This window comes from Erythrolamprus reginae, chromosome 6 (genome assembly GCF_031021105.1).
Source record: "Erythrolamprus reginae isolate rEryReg1 chromosome 6, rEryReg1.hap1, whole genome shotgun sequence".
NCBI classification, from domain to species: Eukaryota; Metazoa; Chordata; class Lepidosauria; order Squamata; family Dipsadidae; genus Erythrolamprus; species Erythrolamprus reginae.
In genome coordinates this window covers 4,289,883-4,315,584 of record NC_091955.1, presented here as the reverse complement: position 1 = coordinate 4,315,584, position 25,702 = coordinate 4,289,883, and the positions used below count along the sequence as shown (strand labels likewise).

Below are 25,702 nucleotides of genomic sequence, written 5' to 3'. Positions count from 1 at the left end.
GCTCCCACTTCTGCATCGCAACGAGGGAAAAAACAAAGGGGTTTTGTTGTTGTTTGCAAGCCTCTTCTTTTTGCTTTTGGTACCCGGCGGCTCAGCCTCTGCTAGGTGGATTATTGTTGCTTTTTTATCCCACTGCCTCCTCCTCCTCCTTTCTTTTTTCCTCTTCCTCCTCCTCCTCCTCCCACCCACGCCGGCTTTCCTCCCCCTAGTGTTGAAATATTTGCAAGAAACTCTTATAATTTCCCCTTGGACGCTCCATCCTCGCAAAGCTTAGCACCGCGGACCGAGCCTTTTGGGCCTGCGCGCCTCTCCCCCTCCCCTCTCTGTGTCATCCATCCATCCCTCTATCCATCCATCCATCTCTCTCTCTATCCATCCATCTCTCTCTCTATCTCCTTCCCTTCCTCTTCCCCCTTTAGGGGAGGCGGAGGGTGGGTTGCTCAGCCGCTCAGTTTCCCTTCCACCCCGGCGGCGCCTGGTCAAAGGAGTCAGAGCGGGAGGGGGGACCGCGTTCCTCGCCCTCCCCCTCTTCTAGCTTTGTCTTGAACCCCCCCCTCCAAAAAAGCCCCCCCCGCGATGGGCTGCACAGCTGAGCGCGGAGGACAAGGCGGCGGCCGAACGGAGTAAGATGATCGACCGGAACCTCCGAGAAGACGGAGAGAAAGCGGCCGGGAAGTCAAACTCCTACTCCTCGGTAAGGGAGAAGCGCCCGCCAGGGATGCTCCGCTCACTCCCCACCGCTTCGGCCTGGCAAACCATCCTCTGCATTGGAGGGTGTCTTTACTCGTGTAGTATGGCTGTAAGTGTTGTTATCCCTGTGTGTGTAGCATGGCTGTAGTATGATGATGTATGTACTTCCTGTGTTCTTTGCTACCCCTCTTATTGGTAATATTGTTATACCATGATTAATAATCATGTAAGAGAGGAAAAATTGGGTGTGTGTCCAATCACACGTGGCCGGGAAAGATTTCTATTCTATTCTATTCTATTCTATTCTATTCCATTCCATTCCATTCCTATTTCTTTTCTTTTCTTTTCTTAAATTTTCTTTACTTTTCTTTTCTTTTCTATTCTGTTCTGTTCTGCTCCGTTCCATTCTATTCCTATTTTCTATTCTATTCTATTCTATTCCATCCCATCCCATCCCATCTCATCTCATCTCATCCCATCCCATCCCATCCTATTATTATTGTTATTTTTTCTCTTCTCTTCTACTCTACTCTCTATTCTATTCTATTTTATTCTTGTTAGTCTTATTCTATCCTATCCTATCCTATCTTATTCTTATGTTATTCTATTGTATTCTTATTGTTATTTCCCTACTCTACTGTACTCTATTTTATTCTTATTCTCATCCTTATTTATTCTATTCTGTTCTTATTTTTTCTACGCTACTCTCTATTCCATTCCATTCCATTCTTATTCTTATTTTAATATTCTATTCTACTCTACTCTCTGCTCTCTGTTTTATTCTTATTTTTATTCTTACTTTATTCTATTCTGTTCTTATTTCATTCCATTCCATTCTGGGGTTATTTGTATACCTAAACCTGGAAGACTCACAGTGGGTGAAAAGGAATATAGGTCTAGAACATCTACATTCAATATTAATAATTCCCTAAGTTACATGCATTTGTCATGTGTGTGTGTGTGTGTTTGTGTGTGTGTGTGTGAGAGAGAGAGAAAGAGAGAGAGAGAGAGACAGACAGACATACAGACAGAAACAGAGATAGACAGAAAAGGCAATGGAACAGCTTGTCTCCTGGAATTGTTTGGTGGCCCATCACTGGTGGCTTTTAAAGAAAAGACTGAACAATCATTTATATGGGGTGGCATGAAGACTTCTGCCTTGGGCAGGCGTTCAACAAGAAGACCTCCAAGGTCCCTTCCTACCCTTGGATTCTGTAGAGGGAAAGAGGGAGCATTCCTTCAACATCTGGAAAACAGCTGGTGTGGAATGCCACTATTTGTAGCTTTTCTCCTCCCCTCCCCCCCCTCCAATCATTCATATGTTTTCCATTTCCTGTCCAATTCCTTTCCGTCTTTGGGCTCCATTAGCCTACCCTTCCTAAGCTTAGAGAATTCTGGGAGTTGTAGTTCCTAGCATTAATAGAAAGTGGGAAATGCTACATTAAAAGTATTTGCTTTTAAAACCAAACAGCATGCAGTAAGCTGCTAGTATCCTGTATCTCCGAAAATAAGAACCTGTCTTGTTTTATTTTTTAAAAAAACCTGAAATAAGCACTTGGCCTTATTGCCTTGCACTCAAAAGCCCAATTGGGCTTATTATTGTTTTATTTGGGGGAAACAGGATAGATAGATAGATAGATAGATAGATAGATAGATAGATAGATAGATAGATAGATAGATAGATAGATAGATAGGCAGGCAGGCAGGCAGGCAGGCAGGCAGGCAGGCAGGCAGGCAGGCAGGCAGGCAGGCAGGCAGGCAGGCAGGCAGGCAGGCAGGCAGGCAGGCAGGCAGGCAGGCAGGCAGGCAGGCAGGCAGGCAGGCAGGCAGGCAGGCAGGCAAGCAGACGATAACTAGATTGCTAGATGATGAATGGATGGGAGGGAGGGAGAGAAGGAGGGAGGAAGGAAGGAAGGAAGAAAGGAATATAGATAGATAGACAGACAGACAGATAGATAGATAGATAGATAGATAGATAGAGATATAAATATAGATATACATATAGATATATATATAGATATATATATATGTGTCACATGGTTTTTTGCTGAATTTGAAAATTAAGGGAGACTAGGATAGATCTATTTCGGCCTTATTTTGGCCTCATCAGCTAGCCATATATATATATACACATACATACATACATACATACATACATACATACATACATACATACGTATGTATCACATGTCTTTTTAATTATTATTATTAATAATAATAATATTATCCGGGGATGTTTTATTTTGGGGAAAACAGGGTAGGTAGGTAGGTAGGTCTGTCGCTCTGAGTCTCCGGACAGAGGCGGCATACAAATCTAAATAATAATAATAATAATAATAATAATAATAATAATAATAATAATAATATTGTCAATTGCAAAAGGCCGCTTTAGTGGGACTGGCAAACATAATTTGCCGCTACATCACTCAGTCCTAGGTGCTTGGGAAGCGCCCGACTAGTGATGAAATACGAAATCCAGCATAGTGATCTCGTTTGCTGTGTTGTACTGACATAATAATAATAATAATAATAATAATAATAATAATAATAATAATAATAATAATGATAATAATCCTAGCTGCTTGGGAAGCGCCCGACTGGTGATGAAATACGAAATCCAGCCTAGGGATCTCGTTTGCTGTGTTGTACTGACATAATAATAATAATAGACAGAGAGATAGACGTAACTCCCCTGACCAAATCTCTATTATTTCCCTCCAAGGTTATATCTTTTTTCTCCATGCCAAGGCCTCTTTCCCCTCTTACAGCAGAAAAATCCACAGAATATGCATTTTTCTTAAAATACTTGGTTTTCCTGCCGCAAACCAACAACTCAAGGACTTCCTTTAAAAGCTTCCACTGGGCTGTGTTACTCTATTGTTGCGTACCGTTGTGTGTAAACAATACGATTATCTCAGTCAAACATTTCCTTTTATTCTCAAGAAACCACCTGTGCTTGGCCATTCAGCACGGCTAAGCAACTTTCACCTGCAAACTCTTGTTTCCTGGAATTAAATCAGGCTATTGGCTCCATATCACAAGGTTGCGCTCAAAATTTCTATTGCTAAGCGAGACATTCGTCCAGGGAGATTTGACCTATGTTCTTTTAAAATATTCTTTATTAATTTTCCACTTCTTAAAAAGAAAATACATATATAGATACAGGAAAGTCAAAGAAAATAAATTACAAAAAAAATTTAAACAAAACCAAACAAATCCAAAATATGTACAGATATAAATTTTAAAGGCACTATACATTTTACAGTAATTTGCGTTTTCCAACTTCGCTATATAAATTGATACAGGTGGATGGACGGACGGACGGACGGACAGACAGACTAGATAGATAGACAGACAGACAAGATAGATAGATAGATAGATAGATAGATAGATGATAGATAGATAGATAGATAGATAGATAGATAGATAGATAGATAGATGATAGACAGACAGACAGACAGACTAGATGGATGGATGGACGGATGGACGGATGGACGGATGGATGGATGGACGGATGGACGGATGGATGGATGGACGGATGGACGGATGGACGGATGGACGGATGGACGGATGGACGGATGGACGGATGGACGGATGGACGGATGGACGGATGGACGGACGACGGACAGATTAGATAGATAGATACCGGTAGATAGATAGATGATAGATAGACAGACAAGATAGATAGATAGATAGATAGATAGATAGATAGATAGATAGATAGATAGATAGATAGATAGATAGATGATAGATAGACAGACAAGATAGATAGATAGATAGATAGATAGATAGATAGATAGATGATAGACAGACTAGATAGATAGATAGATAGATAGATAGATAGATAGATAGATAGATAGATAGATAGATAAAATACTCCAAAAATATGGTAGTATTTGTACCTCCCTTGTTCTGATTGAATATTTTTTGTCGAACATCAATTGAGGTTGATGTTTTGAACATCCAACAATTGAAAGAAGCTATGTTTTGCATGGACAGTGCTTGCCTATAAAGTCCCCAAGAATCAGACGCGACTTAATGGTTAAAAACAATAACAAAGTCAGGTGTATTTAATTCGTTAGATGGTGATTTATTTAATGAATCAACCTCTCCTGTAGCCTTTTCCCCAAAGAGGCTGCAACAGATGAATCATGTCTGCAATTTTTGTTTCAAAGCAAGAAACTCCACCCGTTTGCCAGTGCAGTTTTGATTGGGGTTGAACTAAATAGATACATGTAAATGAGGCAGAGCTGTTAAGAGATGCAGTGGTTAGAACGTGGAATTGCAAGCTGATTCTGCCCAGTGCCAGGAGTTTGATCCTGACTGGCTCAAAGTTAACTCAGTCTTCTGTACGTCCGAGGATAGTAAAATGAGATTGTTGGGGGCAATAGGCTGAGTCTGTAAGCTTCCTTCTTTCCTTCCTTCCTTCCTTCCTTCCTTCCTTCCTTCCTTCCTTCCTTCCTTCCTTCCTTATTTTATTTTATTTTATTTATTTTATTTATTATTTAGATTTGTATGCCGCCCCTCTCCGCAGACTCGGGGCGGCTCACAACAAAGTGAAAACAATTTACAACAAATCTAAATTACTGTTTAAAAATATTTAAAAGACCTCATTTTCTAAACACACATACATACATCCTTCCTTCCTTCCTTCCTTCCTTCCTTCCTTCCTTCCTTCTTTCTGTTGTGGTTAGCTCTGGCCCAGCTCCTGCCCCAAGGACTGTGGATGTGGGGGAGACATCCACATGCTGCAGGCCTGTTTTGCCCCCGGTGGAATCTGATGGTGAAGGCTCCTCTGACCAAGAAGACATGAGTGACAGGGAGGAGGAGAGTGGGGCAGACAGCTCAGAAGGAGATCAATTCTCTAGCTCCTCCTTGGATTCGGAACAAGAGTTAATGATACAGCCACGCATGCAGAGAGCGATGCATAGGCAGCAACAACTGAGAGATTATTATCAAAGAAAATGAGGTCACCTGTGATTGGGTGGGGCTGTGGACATTAGTGAGGCTGCTATAAATAGCAGCCTGTGGGTTTGGCCATTGTGGAGGATTATCTGATCGTTGTGTTTCGTGACTGCTTTACTGACTTTGACCTTTTGTGTGCTGATTTTTCCCCGCTTGGAAACTAAACCAGAGCAAAGTGTGTTTCACTTTGTGAAAGAAGAAGGACTGTGAATTGCCTCACAGCTGCAAGCTAAGTATCACAGGACTGATAAGGGACTTGTACAAATTACCAGTTTGTTTGGAGATGAGTGCTCTGTGCTATACCAAAAGAGGGCTTGGTTTAAGTGACTTTTCATTATAAAGAACATTGTTTTGAATTTTCAGACACAGTGTGTGTGTCTGAAATTTGTACCTGTGAATTTTTGGGAGGATTCTACGAGAGAGCCCGACAGAACACATTCCTTCCTTCCTTCCTTCCTTCCTTCCTTCCTTCCTTCCTTCCTTCCTTCCTTCCTTCCTTCCCTCCCTCTCTTATTCCCTTTCCAATTCTCCTTCCTCATGGAAGAGAGGTTAGAATGCAGTATCGCAAGCTAATTCTGTCCACAGCCAGGAGTTCAATCCCCATCGGCTCCAGCTTGAATCCATCCTTTCGAAATTCCATAAAATGAGGATCCAGATTATTGGGGGAAATATGCTGATTGTGTAAACTGCTTAGAGAGGGCCGTGAAGCACTGTGAAGTGGTATATGAGTCTAAATGCTATTGATACTCCTCCTTGCCCTCCCTATCCCTTCCTTCTTTCCTTCTTTCCTTCTTTCCTTCTTTCCTTCTTTCCTTCTTTCCTTCCTTCCTTCCCTTCCTTCCATCCTTCCTTCCTTCCTCCTCCCTCCCTCCCTTCCTCTCTTATTCTCTTTTTTTCATTTTCCTTCCTTCCTTCCTCTTCCCTCCCTCCCGCCCTCCAACAATCCATCTATCCTCTCTTATTCCTTTTTTCATTCTTCTTTCTGGTGGTTAGTGGTTAGCCTTCCTTCCTTCCTTCATTTCCTCCCTCCCCTTCCTGATTGCATAGTGGTTAGAATGAAGTATTGCAGGCAAATTCTTCCCATCGCCAGGTGTTCGATCCTGACCGGCTCCAGGTTGACTCAGCCTTACCCCCTTCCAGGGGGAGGGGGTAAAATGAGGACCCAGATTGTTGGGGGCAACGAACTGACCCTAAACCTCTTGGAGAGGGCTGGAAAGCCCCATGAAGTGGTAGATCAAGTGCTATTGCTATTGTTTACTCCGTACTATATCTTGTGAGTCATGTCCCCATATAGCAGCGAAGGCCATGTCTATATATAAAACATCAAGGCTATTTCAGCAATCTGCTTTAAACAAATATCTCCTCTTTTGTGATTATTAAACTGCTGGAAGCAAGCTTAAACTAGTGTGAATCATCCAATACTTGATTGGATCTCAGTGTGCCATTTGTTTACCTCTTAAATATATAACATTTTATTTTGTACCATGTTTTACCTGCATATTTAGGTAACTATCATATTTTTCGGAGTATAAGATGCACCTTAGTTTTTGGGGAGGAAAATAGGGAAAGGAATCTGCTGACCAGGTATTCATCTGGCCAGCATCCTTAGTCTGGTCAGCCTCAGCACATTATTTTATCCTCTGGTTAAGGGCTTCAGAGAGAGTAATAATGAAAGAGCTTGCAAGCCAGTAAGAGCTGAGAACATCGTTAGCACCTGGAAAGAAACATTCGGAGCAAGTAGAGCAATGGAAAAAACCCTGCAGAGACTTAGGGCTTGGAAAACATTCTTCTTTGCAGAGAGTAACAATGAAAGAGCTTGCAAGCGGGTAAGAGCTGGGAACATTGTTAGCACCTGGTTAGGGATGGAAAGAAACACTTGGAGCAAAGTTAGACCAATGGGGGAAAAAACCTGCAAAGACTTAGGGCTTGGAAAACATTCTTTGCAGAGAGTAACAATGAAAATGCTTAGGTACATTAATAGCATCTGGTTAGGGCTGGAAAGAAACATTTAGAGCAAGTTAGAGCAATGAAAAAACAAACAAATCTATCTATCATCTAATCTATCTATCTATCTATCTATCTATCTATCTATCTATCTATCATCTAATCTATCTATCTATCTATCTATCATCTATTCTATCTATCTATCTATCTATCATCTAATCTATCTATCTATCTATCATCTAATCTATCTATCTATCTATCTATCTATCTATCTATCATCTAATCTATCTATCTATCTATCTATCTATCATCTATTCTATCTATCTATCTATCTATCTATCTATCTATCATCTAATCTATCTATCTATCTATCTATCTATCTATCTATCTATCTATCATCTAATCTATCTGTCTGTCTGTCTGTCTGTCTATCTATCATCTAATCTATCTATCTATCTATCTATCATCTATCTATCTATCTATCTATCTATCTATCATCTAATCTATCTGTCTGTCTGTCTGTCTGTCTATCTATCATCTAATCTATCTATCTATCTATCTATCTATCATCTATCTATCTATCTATCTATCTATCTATCTATCTGTCTGTCTGTCTGTCTGTCTAATCTATCTATCTATCATCTAATCTATCTATCTATCTATCTATCTCTATCTATCTCTCTATCTCTCTATCTCTCTATCTCTCTATCTCTCTATCTATCATCTATCTATCATCTATCTATCTATCTATCTATCTATCTATCTATCTATCTATCTATCATCTATCTATCATCTATCTATCTATCTATCTATCTCTCTATCTCTCTATCTATCATCTATCTATCATCTATCTATCTATCTATCTATCTATCTATCTATCTATCTATCATCTAATCGATCTATCTATCTATCTCTATCTATCTCTCTATCTCTCTATCTCTCTATCTATTTATCTATCATCTATCTATCTATCATCTATCTATCATCTGTCTATCATCTATCTATCTATCTATCTATCCATCCATCCATCCATCCATCCATCCATCCATCCATCTATCATCCATCTATCTGTCTGTCTGTCTATCTATCTATCTATCAATATATATATATACAGCTGAATTTGACCTCTGGACTTGCAAGATTGATGTCAGCTTTTCCTGTGAGGAAATACGATCAGATGAGTTAATGCTACCACGTTCCTTTATTTAGAATATTTCCCTTAAATAACTCATTGTGTCTTTGTGGGGTTTCTTTTTAGGAGCCGGTGAGTCCGGAAAAAGCACCATTGTCAAACAGATGAAGTAAGTGTGCTTTAAGGGGGAGGACATAAACCTTTGTGGAGTCAGGAAATGATGTCATTAAACTAAGAGGTGGTTTTATTTTTTCTTGATCAGAATTATCCACGAGGCTGGATATTCCGAAGAAGAATGTAAACAGTATAAAGCGGTTGTCTACAGTAACACCATTCAGTCCATTATTGCTATCATAAGAGCTATGGGGAGACTGAAAATAGACTTTGCAGATTCAGCCAGGGCTGTAAGTATTAATTCAATTCAATTCAATTCAATTTATTAGATGTGTATGCCGCCCCTCTCCGAAGACTGAAATATAATAAGCCTGGGAGAGATGTTTTAGTTCCCCCATGCCTGGCGATATAGGTGGGTCTTAAGTAACTTGCGAAAGACAATGAGGGTGGGGGCTGTTCTAATCTCCGGGGGGAGTTGATTCCAGAGGGCCGGGGCCGCCACAGAGAAGGCTCTTCCCCTGGGCCCCGCCAAACGACATTGCTTAGTTGATGGGACCCGGAGAAGACCCACTCTGTGGGACCTAACTGGTCGCTGGGATTCGTGCAGCAGAAGGCGGTCTCTGAGATATTCTGGTCCGGTGCCATGAAGGGCTTTATTGGTCATAACCAACACTTTGAATTGTGACCGGAAACTGATCGGCAACCAATGCAGACTGCGGAGTGTTGGTGTAACATGGGCATATTTGGGGAAGCCCATGATTGCTCTCACAGCTGCATTCTGCACGACCTGAAGTTTCCGAACACTCTTCAAAGGTAGCCCCATGTAGAGAGCATTGCAGTAGTCAAGCCTTGAGGTGATGAGGGCATGAGTGACTGTGAGCAGTGACTCCCGGTCCAGATAGGGCCGCAACTGGTGCACCAGGCGGACCTGGGCAAACGCCCCCTTCACCACAGCTGAAAGGTGTTTCTCTAATGTGAGCTGTGGATCGAGGAGGACGCCGAAGTTGCGGAACCTCTCTGAGGGGGTCAATGATTCCCCCCCTCCAGGGTGATGGACGGACAGATGGAACATATAATGTCGTTTTGAGTTCTTCAGGGTATTTTCCCCCCCCACCCTTTGATGATAGGATGATGCGCGCCAACTCTTTGTCCTTGCTGGAGCAGCCGAAGAAGGTTTTATGGGAGAACTTGCTGGGGTGATCCAAAGATTGTGGAAAGACCCTGGAGTTCACACCTGCTTCAACCGATCGAGAGAATATCAGCTTAACGACTCGGCTGCATAGTAAGTAGCCAAAAAGAATTAACACTACCTGATTCAAATCCTCACACTACTCACCAGAGCCTACAAAACTTTTGCCAGACCCGTCCTTGAATACAGTTCATCTGTCTGGAACCCATACCACATCTCGGACATCAACACCCAAGAAAATGTCCAAAGATACTTCACCAGAAGAGCCCTTCACTCCTCCACTCGAAATAGAATGCCCTACGAAAGCAGACTATCAATGCTAGGTCTAGAAAGCTCAGAACTACGACGCCTAAAACACGATCTAAGTATTGCCCACAAGATCATATGCTGCAACGTCCTGCCTGTCAATGACTACTTTAGCTTCAACCACAAAAACACAAGAGCACACAACAGATTTAAACTTAATATTAACCGCTCCAAATTTGACTGTAAAAAATATGACTTCAGTAACCGAGTTGTCGAAGCGTGGAACTCATTACCGGACTCCATAGTGTCAACCCCAAACCCCCAACACTTTACCCCTTTACCCTGCACTTGAAACAGAAGACCCTATGAAAATAGACTAACAATCCTAGGTCTAGAAAGCTTACATAGAAACATAGAAGACTGACGGCAGAAAAAGACCTCATGGTCCATCTAGTCTGCCCTTATACTATTTTCTGTATTTTATCTTAGGATGGATATATGTTTATCCCAGGCATGTTTACATTCAGTTCCTGTGGATTTATCTACCACGTCTGCTGGAAGTTTGTTCCAAGAATCTACTACTCTTTCAGTGAAATAATATTTTCTCATGTTGCTTTTGATCTTTCCCCCAACTAACTTCAGATTGTGTCCCCTTGTTCTTGTGTTCACTTTCCTATTAAAACACTTCCCTCCTGGACTTTATTTAACCCTTTAATATATTTAAATGTTTCGACCATGTCCCCCCTTTTCCTTCTGTCCTCCAGACTATACAGATTGAGTTCATGAAGTCTTTCCTGATACGTTTTATGCTTAAGACCTTCCACCATTCTTGTAGCCCGTCTTTGGACCCGTTCAATTTTGTCAATATCTTTTTGTAGGTGAGGTCTCCAGAACTGAACACAGTCTTCCAAATGTGGTCTCACCAGCGTTCTATATAGCGGGATCACAATCTCCCTCTTCCTGCTTGTTATACCTCTAGCTATGCAGCCAAGCATCCTACTTGCTTTCCCTACCGCCTGACTGCACTGTTCACCCATTTTGAGGCTGTCAGAAATCACTACCCCTAAATCCTTTTCTTCTGAAGTTTTTGCTAACACAGAACTGCCAATACGATACTTTTAAGCGTCGTAGCTTAAAACTACGACGCTTAAAACACGATCTAAGTATTGCCCACAAAATCATATGCTGCAATGTCCCGCCTGTTAATGACTACTTCAGCTTCAACCGCAACAACACAAGAGCACGCAACAAATTCAAACTTAATATTAATTGCTCCAGGCTTGACTGTAAAAAATATGACTTCAGCAACCGAGTTGTTGAAGCGTGGAACTCATTACCGGACTCAGTAGTGTCATCCCCAAACCCCCAACATTTCTTCCTTAGACTCCCCACGATTGACCTCTCCAGGTTCCTAAGAGGTCAGTAAGGGGCGTCCATAAGTGCACTAGCCGGCCTTTCGTCCCCTGTCCAATTGTCTCTCCTTATCTCATATATCATATATCTTTTCTTCCTTTCATATATCTTCTCCTCTATTTTTATATCTTCTCTTTATATATAATACTTCATGTCTATTCTCTTCAATATGTATTGTGTATTGGACAAAATAAATAAATAAAAACAAAAACAAATGTCCTGTTGGATTTCAGTTCTGTATTGTGCATTTGTCAATTAAATTTATTAAAAAATAAAAAATAAAAAGAAATGGGGTTGAAATTAACCCAGCGTTCGTCATATGTCGGTTTATGTTGCGTGTGTAATAATTTAAAAAGTTTTTTAAAGTTTCGGTGAAGCTAAACTTTATGCTACGTGCAGTTCGATTTAAGATTAAAATCCCTTCGATATTTATTCTGTCTTCTTAGCTATTTGAATGATTTGGACAGAATTGCCCACACCGGTTATATCCCAACACAACAAGATGTCCTCAGGACGAGAGTGAAAACGACAGGAATAGTGGAAACTCATTTTACTTTCAAAGATCTCCATTTTAAGTAAGTAATGGCCTTAAAAACACGATATCGGGTGTTCAATGTGTTATTTAAATATTTCCTTTGCATGAAATGTGGAGACTATATTTCTGTCTAGTATTTCATAATATTTTTAAGAATGCGAGAGCTATCATGGGCTTTCCCAAAAATGCCCATGTAACACCAACACTCCGCAGTCTGCATTGATTGCCGATCAGTTTCCGGTCACAATTCAAAGTGTTGGTTATGACCTATAAAGCTCTTCATGGCACCGGACCAGGGTATCTACGAGACCACCTTCTGCCGCACGAATCCCAGCGACCGGTTAGGTCCCACAGAGTTGGCCTTCTCCAGGTCCCGTCAACAAAACAATGTCGTTTGGCAGGGCCCAGGGGAAAAGCCTTCTCTGTGGCGGCCCCGGCCCTCTGGAACCAACTCCCCCCGGAGATTAGAATTGCCCCCACCCTCCTCGCCTTTCGTAAGCTCCTTAAAACCCACCTCTGCCTCAGGCATGGGGGAACTGAGATATTCTTTCCACCTAGGCCTTTACAATTTATGCATGCTATGTTTGTTTGTAGGATGTTTGGTTTTACAATAAGGGTTTTTAAGTTGTTTTTAGTATTGGATTTATATGATGTTTTTTATTACTGTTGTTAGCCGCCCCGAGTCTACGGAGAGGGGTGGCATACAAATCCAATAAATAAATAAATAAGCTGGCAAGGGTTTGTTTGTTTGTTTGTTTGATTGATTGATTGATTGATTGATTCACTCATTCACTCATTCACTCACGCATTCATGCATTTATGCATTTATGCATTTATGCATTCATTCATTTAACCTTTTTAACCCTGCTGTTCTGTCCATGGAATTGTCACACTTATACTGTTCCCAGGTCAACTTGACCCGGACTAAAAAATGGTTTCTTTTACCTACTTAAATTTGGGTTTTTTGAAAACTTTTTTCACTGGTATACTAATTTGAACATTTCTGAACACAATGAAATGAAAAATGAAATAAAGAAACCTAATGCTTATTTGTTTATTTTGCTCAGAAAAGCCCCCCCCCCCCGCCCCTGGCTGTGTGCAGTTTTGTTCATTTTTATCTAGATATGCAGGGAAATTTTTTAAAGGGTCTCAAACTTTGTTTTCAGGTCAAATACAACCCGAACATAACAGCAGGGTTTTAACTTAGAAAGTAGACAATAAAATATAAAGCTGAAAAACAAATAGGGAAGATCCTGGCAATTAGCAACTCAAGAGTTTATGGTTAAAGATCTAATTTGCAAAACAAAAAATAAAAACAGTTATATCATCTAATGAATACAGAGATATATCACATATAATGTGAAATTAATTTTGCTTTTGGAGGCAGAAAATACTTTGGAAATACTTTTCCATTCTCTGGAAAGGGAGACTTGGTTCATAGTCTTTCTCTTCCATTATAGGTGTCCTAATTCATTTTGGTCTGGGTAGAATCTATTCTTAAAATCAGCTGATTGGGGATTTTTTTGCCTATTTTTGCTCTTGCTTTGTAGGATGTTTGATGTTGGAGGCCAAAGATCAGAAAGGAAAAAATGGATTCATTGCTTTGAGGGGGTGACAGCTATAATTTTTTGTGTGGCCCTTAGTGATTATGACTTGGTCCTTGCAGAAGATGAAGAAATGGTAAGTAAACAAGGGAGAAAGAAAAAAGAAAGACAGGAAGAAAAAAAGAAGGAAAGAAAGAGAGGGGGAGGGAGGGAGGGGGGAAGGAAAAAAGAAAGAAAGAAAAGAAAGAAAGAAGGAAAGAAAGAAGAGGGGGAGGGAGGGAGAAAAAAGAGAAAGAAAGAAAGAAAAAAAGGAAGGAAGGAGGGAAGAAGAGGGAGTGAGGGAGAAAAAAGAGAAGGAAGGAAGGAAAGAAGGAAGGAGGAAAGAAGAGGGAGAGAGAAAATAGGGAAAAAAGAAAGAAAGAAAGAAAGGAAAGAAGAGGGAGCGAGGGAGAAAAAAGAGAAGGAAGGAAAGAAAGAAAGAAAGAAAGAAGGAAGGAAGGGGGAGGGAGGGATAAAAAAGAGAAAGAAGAGAAAGAAGGAATGAGGGAAGAAGAGGGAGGGAGAGAGAAAAAAAGAGAAGGAATGAAGGAAAGAAAGAAATGAAGAGAGAAAGAAAGAAAGAAAGAAAACATGGGAAGGAAGGAAGACAGAAAGAGAGAGAGAAAGAAAGAAGGAAGGAAGAGAAAAGGAGGAGGAGTTACTAACTTAATAATTTCAATGATTGACTTAACAACTACTGCAAGAAAGGTTGAAGAATGGAGCAAAATTCACTTAACGTCTTGCCTAGCAATGGAAATTTTGGGCCCATCTGTGATTGAAAATCAAGGACTACCTGTGATTTAATCACATTTTACCTATTTAGCAGTGAGAGAATGGTTATGATCATTATCTCTCTGAAGTAGTATTCTGGTTTTAGGGATTTACTTGTATGCTTCAAAATAATGTTCTTGGTGTTAAAAATACTTCTTGTAAATAATCAAGATAAACGCCTTGTAAAATATTTTAAAAATATTTTATTTTGGTAAAAGGAAGCCGAACTGAGCTCAACTATTTTAAGGTGGCCTTCCATATTTGAATCATTCAAATGATGACCTGAAATAAGAAAAGGCACAGACTTTGGTCCTTTCTTGTTTAGGTACATGGAATTTGGTTTTCTTGATATATTTCATTGACAACATTTGTGAATTGATCTTGAAATCATTACGCAGAGAAGTGACAAAAGGAAACTGATATATTGTCTCTGTTTTTTCCCATTTGCAGAATAGGATGCACGAAAGCATGAAATTGTTTGATAGCATCTGCAACAACAAGTGGTTTACAGACACCTCTATTATCCTGTTCTTAAATAAAAAGGATCTCTTTGAAGAAAAAATTAAAAAGAGTCCTCTTACTATTTGTTATCCAGAATATCCAGGTATATATCCCTATCTTCCATTTTATGCAGAGAAAACATGTTGATCTTAACAAAATAACTGAGTTGGAAGGCAGAAAACCCTTCACCACTTCAGACAAGGTAATATAGTCAATAGACCAATTAAAACATTGGCAACTTGAAGCAAGAGCAGGCAAAAAAAGTCTTTGTAGGCCTTAACACTGGGCTATTAAAATTCTGTAACTAAGTTTCCACTTCAAAATTTCTTTCTTTCTTTCTTTCTTTCTTTCTTTCTTTCTTTCTTTCTTTCTTTCTTTCTTTCTTTCTTTCTTTCTTTCTTTCTTTCTTTCTTTCTTCCTTCCTTCCTTCCTTCCTTCCTTCCTTCCTTCCTCTTCTTCTTCTTCTTCTTCTTCTTCTTCTTCTTCTTCTTCTTCTTCTTCTTCTTCTTCTTCTTCTTCTTCTTCTTCTTCTTCTTCTCCTCCCTAAACTCAACCTACAAGTAATTGTGGTCCAAAATATGATCTGATTTGGAGCTTTCCTAACATTTCTAAGGGAAGGAACTTCTGGTGGTTATGGACCATCACGTTGGTGTCAAGATTAGTGACCACATATATTTTCTCCGGGATGAATTCCGATCCTTTTATTCTGCTGATGTTACTACATCCTTGAAAGATCTTTGAGGGTTCATGAGAAAGTTGAAAGCCTACATTTTGTTTCATCCCTGGTGTAAATAATTTGTTTGGAAGAGGTAATAAGTACTCTCGTCCACAACTCGTATGATATAAAATAAAGTTGCTATCTTTACGAGTTGAGAAATTGAATGCAACCCAATAATGGCAACTAGAGGAAATTGTAGCAGCTGCAAAATATTTTATTTAACAAAGCCATGTTGCTTCTCTCCTTGATTAATTTCCCCCACATTGTTTCTTTTCCTGCCTTCAGGTGCTTTGGAGAATAGATGTTCTATTCTCCAAAGAATACGTGACATACAATGAACGGTTGCAGGAACTGGGCTTGGCAAGTCTAGTGAAGAGAAGGACCAGGGGAGACATGATAGCAGTCTTCCAATATTTTAGGGGCTGGCACAGAAAGGAAGGAGTCAAGCTATTTTCCAAGTCACCCGAAGGCCTGACAAGAAGTAATGGATGGAGACTGAAGATGGAGAGATTCAACCAAGAAAGAACAGGGAGAACAATCAACTGTCAGAATAGAAGTCACCTTCAGAAGTTGTGGGAGCTTTCAAGAAGAAATTGGACTGCCATCTGTCTAGGTTGACTCCTACTTTTCTTGTGGCCACCTCTGAGCTATTGAAACACCACTATCACTAGAGTCGAGGTGGCGCAGCAGGTAGAGTGTAGTACTGCAGGTCACTGAAGCTGACTCTAGATCTGTAGGTCAGCGGTTCAAATCTCATCAAGGTTGACTCAGCCTTCCACCCTTCCGAGGTGGGTAAAATGAGGACCCAGATTGTGGGGGCAATAGGATGGCTCTGTTCAAAAGTGCTGTTGTTAGCATGTTGTAAGCCACCCTGAATCTAAGGAGAAGAGTGGCATTAAAAAATTGAATGAATGAATAAATGAATGAATGAATGAATGAATAAGTAAGTAAGTAAGTAAGTAAATAAGTAAACAAGTAAACAAGTAAACAAGTAAACAAGTAAACAAGTAAACAAGTAAACAAGTAAACAAGTAAACAAGTAAACAAGTAAATAAGTAAATAAGTAAATGTCAATTCCTCCCCCCCCTTGTCTAAAGGTCCTAAATCCGCCCTTTATTTTTTCCTGTTTCCCTCTTTTAGGATCAAACACCTATGAAGAAGCAGCAGCATACATCCAGTGTCAGTTTGAAGACCTAAACAAGAGAAAAGACACGAAAGAAATATACACCCACTTCACCTGCGCCACCGATACCAAGAATGTCCAGTTTGTCTTCGATGCGGTCACCGACGTCATCATCAAGAATAATTTGAAAGACTGCGGTTTATTCTAAACATACACGCATCCAATTATCCTCTCTTTTTTGTTTTTTGTTTTTTACGAAAACCAAATGTGCTTTTTTTAAAAAAGACCATTGAATAATTTTAGGGCAGGGGGTTTATTTATTTTTATTTATACAATGTATATATATATATATATATAGGTCTTGGTATATTCGGGTTGCTTCCTGTGTAAGTTTCGGAGATTCCTGGTGACATTTCGATGAGGTCCCACTCGTCATCTTCAGGCTGGTACTTTTGTCCTTGTGCCAGGGTGAACACAGCGAGACCTGAGTTGCCTTCCCTCTATAAATACTGGTGGGTGGGTGTGGAGTGCTGGCTCAGCTGCTGCAAGCTGTGTTGAAATTTCTTGGCTAATTGGTGGGGCAACACCTTGAATAATTGATGCAGTTGATGTATGCAGATTAATTGATGTTTGCAGATGAGGGGTGTTATCCTGTCATCTGTTTTGTAATGTATGTCTGTGGTGTAACATCCCAGGTTTTGGTTTGGCTATGTGGTCTGGCTATGTGTTTATGGCATGTGTCAGTTTGCTCTGCGTGTGTGTTGGAGGGGGGTGCAGCAGTTGGAGGTGCCGCCGTGGCTTGGCTTCTGAGTGGTGTTTGTATTTTGTCTGTGGGGTGGGTATGGGTTTGGGTCTGGTGAGGGTGATTGGTGGTGATGTCCTATGTTGTTCTGGGACCTCGTCGAAATGTCTCCAAGATTCAATTTTACATGGGAAAAGACCCGAATACATCAAGACCTACATATGTGTGTGTGTCTTTATATATAGATGCATGTGTGTATGTGTGTGTGTGTATACATGTACATTATATATATATAAATCTCCAGTGGTACCTCTACTTACGAACTTAATTCATTCCGTGATCGGGTTCGTAAAAAGAAAAGTTTGTAAGAAGAAGCAATTTTTCCCATAGGAATCAATGTAAAAGCAAATAATGCGTGCGATTGGGGAAACCACAGGGAGAGTGGAGGCCCTGTTTCCTCCCAGAAGATTCTTAGAGAGGCCCCACAGGGACTTCTCCCCACCTTTTCCATCCCTGTTTCCTCCCAGGAGATTCCTAGATAGGCCCAATGGAGGCTTCTCCCTGCCTTTTCCAGCCCTGTTTCCTCCCAGGAGATTCCTAGAGAGGCCCCACGGAGGCTTCTCCCTACTTCTCCAGCCCTGTTTCCTCCCAGGAGATTTTATTTATTTATTTATTACTTAGATTTGTATGCCGCCCCTCTCCGAAGACTCGGGGTGGCTCACAACATGTAGAAACAAATCATAAGCAATCAGACAAATTTAAAATATTTAAATATTTAAAAACCCCATATGCTAACAGACACACACACAGACATACCATGCATAAATTAAACGTGCCCAGGGGGGAGATGTTTCAGTTCCCCCATGCCTGACGGCAAAGGTGGGTTTTAAGGAGTTTACGGAAGGCAGGAAGAGTAGGGGCAGTTCTAATCTCCGGGGGGAGTTGGTTCCAGAGGGCCGGTGCCGCCACAGAGAAGGCTCTTCCCCTGGGGCCCGCCAACCGACATTGTTTAGTTGACGGGACCCGGAGAAGGCCAACTCTGTGGGACCTAATCGGTCGCTGGGATTTGTGCGGCAGGAGGCGGTCTCGGAGATATTCTGGTCCGATGCCATGAAGGGCTTTAAAGGTCATAACCAACACTTTGAATTGTGACCGGAAATTGATCGGCAGCCAATGCAGACTGCAGAGTGATGGTGAAACATGGGCATACCTAGGTAGGTCCATGACTGCTCTCGCAGCTGCATTTTGCACGATCTGAAGTTTCCGAACACTTTTCAAAGGTAGCCCCATGTAGAGAGCATTACAGTAGTTGAACCTCGAGGTGATGAGGGCATGAGTGACTGTGAGCAATGAGTCCCGGTCCAGATAGGGTCGCAACTGGTGCACCAGGCGAACCTGGGCAAACGCCCCCCTCGCCACAGCTGAAAGATGTTGTTCTAATGTGAGCTGTGGATTGAGGAGGACGCCCAAGTTGCGGACCCTCTCTGAGGGGTCAATAATTCCCCCCCCCCCAGGGTAATGGACGGACAGATGGGATTGTCCTTGGGAGGCAAAACCCACAGCCACTCCGTCTTATCCGGGTTGAGCTTGAGTCTGTTGACACCCATCCAGGCCCCAACAGCCTCCAGGCACCGGCACATCACTTCCACCGCTTCGTTGACTGGGCATGGGGTGGAGATGTAAAGCTGGGTATCATCCGCATATTGATGATACCTCACCCCATGTCCCACAGAGGCTTCTCCCTGTCTTTTCCGGTTACAATTTCGGAGGCTCGCGTTTGTAAGTGGAAAATGGTTCTTGAGAAGAGGCAAAAAAAATTCTTAAACACCCGGTTCTTATCTAGAAAAGTTTGTAAGTAGAGTCGTTCATAGGTAGGGGTACCACTGTGTACTAAGTTCGTAAGTAGAGGCGTTCATAGGTAGATGTACCACTGTGTATATATATATATACACACACACACAGATGCACAGATTATACATATAATTTTTCCGTGTGTGGCCTTGGGTTAAAGAATCAGAAATTCAGTCTTGCTAGTTTATGTAACAAGCCATGTGTTCTAAGGACCAAGCCAATGGAGTCTTTTCATTTTGTAAACCATTGTTCTACACCAGGGGTCCTCAAACCTTTTAAACAGGAGGGCCAATGTTCCTGGGGTGGGTGGGGGTGGAATGCACATTACTGAAGGGATGTGTGTATATGTGCCAGGGACTTTGTGAGTTTGTATTTTTCTCTGTCTCTCTTCCTCCTTCCTTCCCTCTCCCCCTCTCTCTGCAGGCCAGGGCCATTTTTGGCCTCCAGGGGCCTCTCAACATCCCATTTTTGGCCTCCACAGCCTTCAGAAGGCGGGTGGCGGCAGGCAGGTGGGTTGGTAGGGCAGGGCAGCCTTGTGGTCCTGTGCGGGCTGGATTAATGGCTTCGGCGGGCTACATGCGGCCCACGGGCCATAGTTTGAGGACTCCTATATGTTCATCGGACCGGTTGGAATTGTTGTAAGAAACCATGGATATCACTGTGGAGCATTGACCAGAGAGACAATATGGTCCTTGTGAACTCACACCGTGGAAAGTCCTGCATCTTTTACATGTGCCGCAGATGATGGAAGAGGTCGCGTTTTTATGATGCCCCACCATCCTACTGTTTGAAACCCCGTCGGCGATGTCTTGTCAAATACCTGGATTGTGCATTGACTTTTGTCCATCAGCGTTGGGTTTGTGAGGTCCTTGATGGAGCTTGGTGGCTTTCTTTCTTTTCATCACTGAACTAGCTGACCCCAAAGACTGTTGATGTCCCCTCGTTTGCTAATGAAATGTCTGCAAGAACACCAAGGACCTCACAATCCCGAGTTACAACTATTTACTTCTACTCTTTGGTTTCTATCAACATCGAACATCACATTGAAATGAATCTTGCCGGAGTGCCCATGTTTTGAAAGCTGTTGTTACTGTTACAACAGTGAGGATTTTGCTTTGGGGATCGTTAAATGACACTTGTAAAAAATTATCCTTATTTTTTCCATATGATGCATGTCGCCTTCTTTTGTTTTCTTAAAATTTTATTTGTACCTCTGTAATTAGCATTGTTAAGACTTTCTCTTGCATAACGGAATCTTTCCACTTGCTCAGGATTAAATAGTAAATGGCTCAACCGTTTCACTAGAGTCGGTATTCTTCAAAACTTAAATGTTTCAACAATCGTTTTTTTCCCCATCTTAGAAACATAGAAACGTAGAAACGTAGAAACGTAGAAACGTAGAAACATAGAAGACTGACGGCAGATAAAAAGACCTCATGGTCCATCTAGTCTGCCCTTATACTATTTTCTGTATTTTATCTCAGGATGGATATATGTTTATCCCAGGCATGTTTAAATTCAGTTCCTGTGGATTTATCAACCACGTCTGCTGGAAGTTTGTTCCAAGGATCTACTACTCTTTCAGTGAAATAATATTTTCTCATGTTGCTTTTGATCTTTCCCCCAACTAACTTCAGATTGTGTCCCCTTATTCTTGTGTTCACTTTCCTATTAAAAACACTTCCCTCCTAGACCTTATTTAACCCTTTAACATATTTAAATGTTTCGATCATGTCCCCCCCTTTTCCTTCTGTCCTCCAGACTATACAGATGGAGTTCATGAAGTCTTTCCTGATACGTTTTATGCTTAAGACCTTCCACCATTCTTCTAGCCTGTCTTTGGACCCGTTCAATTTTGTCAATATCTTTTTGCAGGTGAGGTCTCCAGTACTATTCCAAATGTGGTCTCACCAGCGCTCTATATAGCAGGATCATAATCTCCCTCTTCCTGCTTGTTATACCTCTATACCTCTTGCATTCTTTAGTGCCAAACAATTATCACAAAAGGAGTTTTGAGAGCTAAAATGGCACCACGTCATATTTTTCCCAGTCCTCTCTCTCCTCCCCCTCCCTCTCCCTTTGTCCCTCCCCTCCGCCAATCTCTCTCTACCCCTCCCTTCACCTCTCCTTCCATCTCTCCTTTCCTCCCTCCCTCTTTCACAAAAGATGTTAGTCTACGCATTCTATGTTGTTACTGAAACATACCTAAGCATGCAGGTCCAATTGGATTTGGGTCTATTTGGCAATGGTAAGGAGTAGGTAGATCCTACTTGGTAGATCCCCTTCATAATTGAGTCCTCGTTGATTTGGTCCTCCTACCTCCTCCAAGCTACAGAGATTTGACACAGGTCTCTGTTGTCAGGATCGGGGCTTACCTGATGTAACATTCCAAATTGCAAAGAGAAAGGTAAGTTTCGGGAAAGAGAAGGAAGGAAGGAAGGAAGGAAGGAGGGAGGGAGAGAAGGAGGGAGAGAAGGAGGGAAGGAAGGAAGTGAAAGGAAAGAAAAAGGAAGGGAAGGAAATAAAATGAAAGAAAAGAGAAAAAACGAAGGAAATGAAAGGAAAAGAAAAAATGAAGGAAAGGAAAGGAACGGAAAGAAGAAAAAGGAAAGGAAGGAAAGGAGGGAGGAAGGGAAGAAAGGAAAAAGAATAAATAGGAAAGAAAGAAAGGGAAGGAAGAAAAGAAATAAATTGTCTAATTTCTCTTCTTTCTACCCCAAATCTGCATGGAGTAGAATCAACTAATTTTTTTAATTAAAAACTGCACAAAAATTAGCCAGACATTATTTCCTTTAAAAAGAAAGAAAAGAAAAGATGTTTACAGCACAGCCACAATATTTAAAGTGAGTTCTTCTGCCTGTGTCTTTTAGAATTGTCATCTAATCACAATTATGACGCAACCGTTCCAAGAAATATCGGAAACGTAGCAAACGACACTCCCAGGAAATTCAGGAACTGCGTCGCACGAGCACATTTTAAACGGTTCCCAGAAATTCAGGAATCGAAATGCTCTGAAAAGATCTGGTGTTTCTATAAACACACCTGTTGTAGCATTTAAAAAAGGAAAGAAAAATGTCTATTAGGAATGTGGCAGGCTCGAAGTCTTTCTCTAGCAATGAAAACAAAAGAAAATAGACATAATATGGTCTGCTAAACCACCACCATCATCATTGTTTAATAATCATAATCATAATCATAATCATAATTTATTAAGACTCGGATTTTATCCCTTGTGGGTTAAAATCTGGACGACTAAATGGAGCTAGCAAAGTGTTTACTGGCTGGCTGCTATTTCCTGTCACCGTTGTGGAGGGTTTTTTCCAGCAGATATATCCTCATTGTGCACAGAGAGAGAGAAATATCTCCCTCTACCTAGAATCGAACTCACAGCCTCCTGACTGTGGGGTGAGAGCTCAACCTCTAGGCCACCATACCAGTCCAAGGTCTGCTAATCCATAAATTGAGATATTCATAATGCGCTGTACCTTATCTAAACCACTGTGGCTTGCTTGGTTGATCATTGGCGGGTTATAACTTCTAAGATCACCTACCAATGATCCATTTTTAAAAAGTACAGCGATCCCATTACAGTGTTCCCTCAATTTCCGCGGGGGATGCGTTCCGAGACCGCCCGCGAAAGTCGAATTTCCACAAAGTAGAGATGCGGAGGTAAATACACCATTTTTGGCTATGGACAGTATCACAAGCCTTCCCTTAACACTTTAAACCCCTAAATTACCATTTCCCATTCCCTTAACAACCATTTACTCACCATTATTACTGGTACTCAACATTGAATAAGACACTTGGTGATCCTGATATTTATAAACATAATTACTTATTAACAATAATTATTATTTTTTGTTATTCATTTGCAAAAATTATTAGTTTGGCGATGACTTATGATGTCATTGGGTGGGAAAAACCGTGGTATAGGAAAAAAACCGCAAAGTATTTTTTAATTAATATTTTTTAAAAAACCGTGGTATAGGCTATTCGCGAAGTTCGAACCCGTGAAAATCGAGGGAACACTGTATATAGTTGCACATACAGTGGTACCTCTACCTAAGAATGCCTCTACCTAAGAGCCTTTCCAGATAAGAACCAGGTGTTCAAGATTTTTTTTTTGCCTCTTCTTAAGAACCATTTTCTACTTAAGAAACCGAGCCCAGAAAAATTTCCCAGGAAATTTGAGAGCGGCACAAAGGCCCGGCCAGTTTCCTGCCATTCCCCCTGGGTTTCTCTCTCTGGCACAGTGCATGGGAGGCAGCCTTGCGCCGGGTGTATGGGAGGCACATTCTCCTCCTCGCCATCTCAGAGTCCCTCTTTTTTTTTTAAGCCTTAAAGTTTTGGATTTTTTTGATTCTCCTCCCCTCACCTTCTTCCTTTGGCAGTGACTGTCCTGCTCCTCTTCTTCCTCCTCCTCTTCCTCCCACCCAAATTCTGAGCTTTTATTTCTTTCCTAATGGGTTTTCACACATTATTTGCTTTTACACTGATTCCTATGGGAAAAATGGCTCCTACTCAAGAATGTTTCTATTTAAGAACCTGGTCATGGAACGAATTAAGTTCTTAAGTAGAGGTACCACCGTATCTCCTTAATTAAATATCTCCTTAATTAATAAAGGAGCCCCTCAAACCATCATTGGTGTGAAGACATCATCCATATTTTTTCACCGATTTGAACCCCCTTCAAAAGCCCCCATTTCTTAATCCAGCAAGGGATGAGTCACCGAAGACTTCCCTTATACAATGGCTGCCTCTGTTCAGGTGGACAATGACAAGTGTCACTTTCCTTACGAAACTTCTAAAATAAGCTTTGTCCTTTCCTTTTTGTCTGCATTTTGACTTGCTCTGCTTCAAAAAACCCTGCAGAACTGGTCCCAATAAATCACCTTGCTTCTATTTCTGCCTTGGAATACAGGCAGACAGACACCTCAAAAATATAATGAAGTCCGCGTGCTCTCAGCTACCACCAATGTTTTATGGCATTGACGTATCTGCAAATCCTCAGCCGAGGTGACCCAGGGAAAGGAAAGAAATCTTCCTGTTGTGGGAGATAATAATTCATATTTTTATCCTTTCAGCAAAGACTACTCCTTCCGTAAAATAATATTTTCTTACGTTGCTTCTGATCTTTCCCCCAACTAACCTCAGATTGTGCCCTCTTGTTCTTGTGTTCATTTTCCTATTAAGAACACTTCCCTCCTGAACCTTATTTAACCCTTGAACATATAGTGATACCTCGTCTTACAAACTTAATTGGTTCCGGGACAAAGTTCTTAAGGTGAAAAGTTTGTAAGATGAAACAATGTTTCCCATAGGAATCAATGGAAAAGCGATTAATGCGTGCAAGCCCAAAATTCACCCCTTTTGCCAGCCGAAGCGCCCGTTTTTGCGCTGCGGGAGGGATTTTCCTGAGGCTCCCTTCCATGGGAAACCCCACCTCCGGACGTCTGTTGCCAGCGAAGTGCTCGTTTTTGCGATGCTGAGATTCCCCTGCTGGGATTCCCCTGCAGCATCACAAGAACACAGAAGTCCGGAGGTGGTGTTTCACATGGAGGGGAGCCTCAGGGGAATCCCAACAGCACAAAAATTGGTGCTTCGCTGGCAACGGAAGTCCAGAGGCAGGGCATCCCAGCGATGGCGGTGGGTTTGTAAGGTGAAAATGGTTTGTAAGAAGAGGCAAAAAAATCTTAAACCCCGGGTTTGTATCTCGAAAAGTTTGTATGATGAGGCGTTTGTAAGACGAGGTATCACTGTATTTAAATATTTTGATCATGTCCCCCCTTTTCCCTTCTGTCCTCCAGACTATACAGATTGAGTTCATGAAGATATGTTTTACGCTTGAGACCTTCCACCATATTTGTAGCCTGTCTTTCGACCCGTTCAATTTGATCAATTTCTTTTTGTAGGTGAGGTCTCCAGAACTGGACACAGTATTCCAAATGGGGTCTCACCTGCGCTCTATACAGCGGGATCACAATCTCCCTCTTCCTGCTTGTTATACCTCTAGCTATGCAGCCAAGCATAGCTAGAGGTATGCCGCCTGACCATACCGTTCACCCATTTGGAGACTGTTGGAAATCACTACCCCTAAATCCTTCTGAAGTTTTTGCTAACACAGAACTGCCAATGCAATACTCAGATTGAGGATTCCTTTTACCCAAGGGCATTATTTTACA

General features: G+C 41.3%; 1 protein-coding gene across 1 annotated transcript in view; it reads left to right on the top strand.

Annotated features, from left to right (window-relative positions):
- Window positions 1-17,132, top strand: part of GNAI1 (G protein subunit alpha i1) — a 111,925-nt gene extending 94,793 nt beyond the window's left edge. Inside the window, 9 exon segments of the mRNA XM_070754695.1 lie at window positions 566-668; window positions 671-694; window positions 8,858-8,900; window positions 8,994-9,135; window positions 9,973-10,127; window positions 12,140-12,268; window positions 13,779-13,908; window positions 15,033-15,186; window positions 16,942-17,132. Of these exon segments, the coding sequence (XP_070610796.1) occupies window positions 566-668; window positions 671-694; window positions 8,858-8,900; window positions 8,994-9,135; window positions 9,973-10,127; window positions 12,140-12,268; window positions 13,779-13,908; window positions 15,033-15,186; window positions 16,942-17,132 (1,071 nt within the window).
- Window positions 17,133-25,702: the final 8,570 nt, after the last annotated feature.